We start from the raw sequence: 6,000 nt of genomic DNA, 5'->3' as shown, positions 1-6,000 counted from the left end.
CTGATCTGACCACAATTGAATCGTCATGTTTCAAACAAATAGCAGTTAAAAATACCCTCTCCTTGTCCAGAAAACTTATACAATCAGGAAATATTTCCCTTCCTGACTATGCCATTAGATGACAGAGACCTAGCAATACAACGGTTAATAAAGTTTCAGACAAAATATTCAAAAAACCTGCAGGTCCTCAAGCTCTAGGATTTGTGTGGAGCTGAACTATAAAAAGTACTCCTCCATTGACATCAGACTTCGACTAGTCTAAATAGCATCTACCCGGGGACCTCTAATGGATGTTGGAGAGGCTGTGGGGAGATTGGCAGCTTGCCTCACATGTGATGGCACTATCATAAGATAGAACCACTATGGCAAACTGTAGAAACTAACTTCAAATCAATACTCAATAAGGACTTCTTAACTTCTAGGATGACTATTAAATGATCTACCAAAAATCCCCTGTAAACTTAGATTAATTCTATTGCATATCAAAATATATACAGCCAAATCATTTATTGCACGTCACTGGAAGACAGCATTAACACATTCAGAATAGACGTGGAAACAAAGTAATGGAACTGCTATCTTTAGAAGAATATGGCCACTTCAAATATAATAAAAAAACTCCTTTTATGGAAATTCAATTCCTCTGGGAAGATCATTCACTCTCGTAATCACCAGGCACTATGTTCATCCCTCGCCTAATGTCAATAAGGTTTTATTAGACAAACAATATAATAGACAGTCTTGCTGGATTCACATGGTCCGTGGCCCCCTCCTCCCAAACACATTCTTACCCCTTTCTCCATCTCTTTCCCCTCTAATTTCTTATCTCTCTTCAAGACTGGTACACTCATCTTTGCTAATTCAAAGTTCACCTGGAGAATTTAACAGATTGACATTAACCCATGAAACAAGTACTCCTGTATTTTTATGTGAACATTTTTGATCACTATTCTGTTAACATGTTTTCTTGTTATGTTCTTTATAATAATAATAATAAAAAAGAAAGAAAATTAAACATAACTCATGCATATTAAAGTGCATTTTTTCTAAAAAACATGTTAAATTTTTTTTTGTCATCAATATAAATTTCAAAGCAAACCACTTTTTTTTTTTTTTTTTTTTTAAAGTACGTGTGTGTGCATAGCTGCTCTTTAGGACTCACACAGCTCAGAAGACTCACAAATGTTCCAATAAGGATAAAGACTGGAATGCTGAATTAATTATTTTTAATTCAGATGTAAAAAGAACACAGAGCTCAAATTTTTCCTTTTTGTGATCCAGAAGCATACAATTTTAAACAACTTTAAATTCCCTTATATTATCAAATTTGCTTTATTCTCTATCCCTTTGGTGAAGAAACAAAGCACTACCTAGTGCTACCTGAACACATTGAATAAGCCAATAACAAGAGCCACCATTCAGTGGCTAGCTCCCATAGTGCATTGCTGCTCCTGAGCCGACCTAGGTATGCTTTTATATAAAAAAGATACGAGAACAAGAAAGTAAACTAGTTTAATTGGCATGGATGGGGAACCTTGGCCCTCCTGATGTTTCAGAACTACATTACCCATGATGCTTAGGCACTCAAGTCCAGTTGAGCATAATGGAAAATGTAGTTCTGAAACATCTGGAGGGCCAAGTTCCCCCATCCCTGCATTAAAGTTTAAATTTTAATCTTTGCTGTCCCTTAAACAGATTCTCTATTTAAAATAAATAAAAATGCACATTTTGCTTGTTTATTTTATAACTTTATTTGCATAGCTAGGATATTTCTCATAAGACAGAAAATGCAAATTATTTACTAGAGTATAGGACAGAATATAGATACCTGGGTCTAAACATAGCACAGACGCAATAGGATTTAATTCTACACTGTTTATTAGGTGTATAATGACCATCACAAAGAAAAACAGCAATCACAGCACAAGGAGCACATGGATATTAGTGAGAAGTCACAGGACCACACAGGTCACACAAGCAGGTGTGGGTGCCCGTCCAATTAATTGTAGCACTAGTGTTTGGACTTTGCTAGTGATGTGGTTAAATATTTACACTCCCCAACAGTGAATAGGTTTAAAATATTACAAAAAAAGTTTTGGAAAAAATAGGGACGTGTGTTATGTAGTATTACATTTCTTAAGTAATGGAAAAGCAGCAGTGGTAGTTTGTTATAGGATGATCAAATGGGAATTTAATTGAGCTTTCCAACAAAGTACATTTACTTCTACTGCAATAAAAAAAAAAAAAAAAAAAAAAAGGTGCATCACTCCAGGACACAACTCCACCCCGCAAAACCTGCTGCCGGCACCATGGTTTTCCCCACTCAGATATTTTGCTGGTATGTGATTGCATCCCAACATTTAGTTGCAAAAGGAGTACTAATTATCACAATGTTGTATAAAGGAGGGCCAGGATAAGGAGCGTGTAGAGAGCACTACACAGGAATACCATCTGCCAGCAATATTTCGAAAACCGAATGGGTTAAAAGAATATGTAGAATGGTGTTGGTGAGGAATCAAAACCACAGCACAATAAGATAGGGACCACAGGGTGCAGAGGAAATCCCACCTAGGCTCCTGTATGCATGGTTAATGCATTCAGAGCTGAAATTGTGTTATCCAAGCTTCAGCACTGAATGAGTTCTAAGAAAAGTGACTAATGGTCAAGCAGAAAAATGGAGCATCACCTTCCACCCTAGTCAGGAGACAAACCCTTCCATTTTCTGAAGTCATCGGGCTAACACCATTTAACAAGTAAGAGAAGATGGAGAGTTAATGATGAAGGCTTTTCCTTTCACTCTCAGAGATCCAATTCTTCAACACCGTGTTTCATAGATTCCACTTCGTCCAATATAGCGAACCCATTTAATCACATCATGGTCACTGTAGTTCAGTTTGGGCTCAAAAACCTTTAAGTATCGAACCTTTAGACCGGACGGCGCAAATGGAACCTAGGATGGAAAGAATTATAGATTAAAAATAAATAAATCATAAAAAAATAAAAAAAAAATAAACATAATTTATACTTACCTGATAAATGTCTTTATTTCCAGATATGGTAAATCCACTGCATCATTAATTACTAGTGGGAATATCACTCCCGGCCAGCAGGAGGCGGCAAAGAGCACCACAGCAAAGCTGCTATATATGTCACTTCCCTTACCCATAACCCCCAGTCATTCAGCGGAAGAGAAATGAAAAAACAATTTATGTAAGAACTTGATAAATTCATTTCTTTCATATTGGCAAGAGTCCATGAGCTAGTGACGTATGGGATATACAATCCTACCAGGAGGGGCAAAGTTTCCCAAACCTCAAAATGCCTATAAATACACCCCTCACCACACCCACAATTCAGTTTAACGAATAGCCAAGCAGTGGGGTGATAAAGAAATGAGTAGAAAGCATCAACAAAAGAAATTTGGAAATAATTGTGCTTTATATAAAAAAATCATAACCACCATAAAAAGGGTGGGCCCCATGGACTCTTTCCAATATGAAAGAAATTAATTTATCAGGTAAGTTCTTACATAAATTATGTTTTCTTTCATGTAATTGGCAAGAGTCCATGAGCTAGTGACGTAAGGGATAGCAATACCCAAGATGTGGAACTCCACTCAAGAGTTACTAGAGAGGGAGGGATAAAAATAAAAACAGCCATTTTCCGCTGAAAAAAAAACTAAACAACAACCCAAAAAAATAATTTTATTCTCATAAATGAAAGAAAAAAACTTAAATCAAAAGCAGAAGAATCAAACTGAAACAGCTGCCTGAAGAACTTTTCTACCAAAAACTGCTTCTGAAGAAGCAAATACATCAAAACGGTAGAATTTAGTAAATGTATGCAAAGAGGACCAGGTTGCCGCTTTGCAAATCTGATAGACTGAAGCTTCATTCTTAAAGGCCCACGAAGTGGAGACTGATCTAGTAGAATGAGCTGTAATTCTCTGAGGCGGGACCTGACCCGACTCCAAATAAGCTTAATGAATCAAAAGTTTCAACCAAGAAGCCAAAGAAAAAGCAGAAGCCTTCTGACCTTTCCTAGGACCAGAAAATAAAACAAATAGACGAAGTCTTCCTGAAATCTTTAGTAGCTTCCACATAATATTTCAACGCTCTTACATCCAAAGAATGTAAGGATCTTTCCAAAGAATTCTTAGGATTAGGACACAAGGAAGGGACAACAATTTCTCTATTAATGTTGTTAGAATTCACAACCTTAGGTAAAAATTTAAAAGAAGTCCGCAAAACTGCCTTATCCTGATGAAAAATCAGAAAAGGAGACTCACAAGAAAGAGCAGATAGCTCAGAAACTCTTCTAGCAGAAGAGATGGCCAAAAGGAACAACACTTTCCAAGAAAGTAGTTTAATGTCCAAAGAATGCATAGGCTCAAATGGAGGAGCCTGAAAAGCCTTCAGAACCAAATTAAGACTCCAAGGAAGAGAAATTGATTTAATGACAGGCTTAATACGAACTAAAGCCAGTACAAAACAGTAAATATCAGGAAGTATAGCAATCTTTCTGTGAAATAAAACAGAAAGAGCAGAGATTTGTCCCTTCAAGAAACTTGCAGACAAACCCTTATCCAAACCATCCTGAAGAAACTGTAAAATTCTAGGAATTCTAAAAGAATGCCAAGAGAATTTATGAGAAGAACACCATGAAATGTAAGTCTTCCAAACTCTATAATAAATCTTTCTAGAGACAGATTTATGAGCTTGTAACATAGTATTAAACACTGAGTCAGCGAAACCTCTATGACTTAGTACTAAGCGTTCAATTTCCATACCTTCAAATTTAATGATTTGAGATCCTGATGGAAAAACGGACCTTGAGTCAGTAGGTCTGGCCTTAACGGAAGTGGCCAAGGCTGGCAACTGGATATCCGAACCAGATACGCATACCAAAACCTGTGTGGCCATGCTGGAGCCACCAGCAACACAAATGATTGTTCCATGATGATTTTGGAGATCACTCTTGGAAGGAGAACTAGAGGCGGGAAAATGTAAGCAGGATGATAACACCAAGGAAGTGTCAGCGCATCCACTGCTTCCGCCTTAACATCCCTGGACCTGGACAGGTATCTGGGAAGTTTCTTGTTGAGATGAGAGGCCATGAGATCTATCTCTGGAAGACCCCATATCTGAACAATCTGAGAAAACACATCTGGATGGAGAGACTACTCCCCTGGATGTAAAGTCTGATGGCTGAGAAAATCCGCCTCCCAATTGTCTACACCTGGGATATGCACCGCAGAGATTAGACAGGAGCTGGATTACGCCCAAGCAAATATCCAAGATACTTCTTTCATAGCTTGGGGACTGCGAGTCCCACCCCGATGATTGACATATGCCACTGTTGTGATGTTGTCTGTCTGAAAACAAATGAACGGTTCTCTCTCAAACAGAGGCCAATACTGAAGAGCTCTGAGAATTGCACGCAGTTCTAAAATATTTATTGGTAATCTCGCCTCTTGAGATTTCCAAACCCCTTGTGCTGTCAGAGATCCCCAAACAGCTCCCCAACCTGAAAGACTCGCATCTGTTGTGATCACAGTCCAGATTTGCCGAACAAAAGAAGCCCCTTGAACTAAAAGATGGTGATCTATCCACCACGTCAGAGTGTCGTACATTGGGATTTAAGGATATTAATTGGGATATCTTTGTATAATCCCTGCACCATTGGTTCAGCATACAAAGCAGTAGAGGTCTCATGTGAAAACGAGCAAAGGGGATTGCGTCCGATGCTGCAGTCATGAGACCTAAAACTTCCATGCACATAGCCACTGAAGGGAATGACTGAGACTGAAGGTGCCGGCAGGCTGCAACCAATTTCAAACGTCTCTTGTCTGTTAGAGACAGAGTCATGGACACTGAATCTATCTGGAAGCCTAAAAAGGTGACCCTTGTCTGAGGAATCAAGAAACTTTTTGGTAAATTGATCCTCCAACCATGTTTCCGAAGAAACACTAGTTGATTTGTATGAGATTCTGCAGAACGT

The 6,000-nt window shown here is 38.3% G+C and overlaps 1 protein-coding gene across 2 annotated transcripts in view; it reads right to left on the bottom strand.

The window, feature by feature from the left end:
* Window positions 1–1,860: 1,860 nt before the first annotated feature.
* AP2M1 (adaptor related protein complex 2 subunit mu 1) overlaps window positions 1,861–6,000 on the bottom strand; it is a 237,324-nt gene continuing 233,184 nt past the window's right edge. For both annotated transcript variants that reach the window (XM_053710328.1, XM_053710329.1), the window contains exon 11: window positions 1,861–2,950. In XM_053710328.1, coding sequence (XP_053566303.1) covers window positions 2,816–2,950 — 135 coding nt within the window. In that variant the 3' untranslated portion in view covers window positions 1,861–2,815. The remainder of the gene's footprint in view (window positions 2,951–6,000) is intronic.

The sequence above is a fragment of the Bombina bombina genome, chromosome 4, assembly GCF_027579735.1.
Source record: "Bombina bombina isolate aBomBom1 chromosome 4, aBomBom1.pri, whole genome shotgun sequence".
Lineage (NCBI taxonomy): Eukaryota > Metazoa > Chordata > Amphibia > Anura > Bombinatoridae > Bombina > Bombina bombina.
The sequence above is the reverse complement of the archived record's forward strand: the minus strand, read 5'-3'. Positions and strand labels throughout refer to the sequence as shown.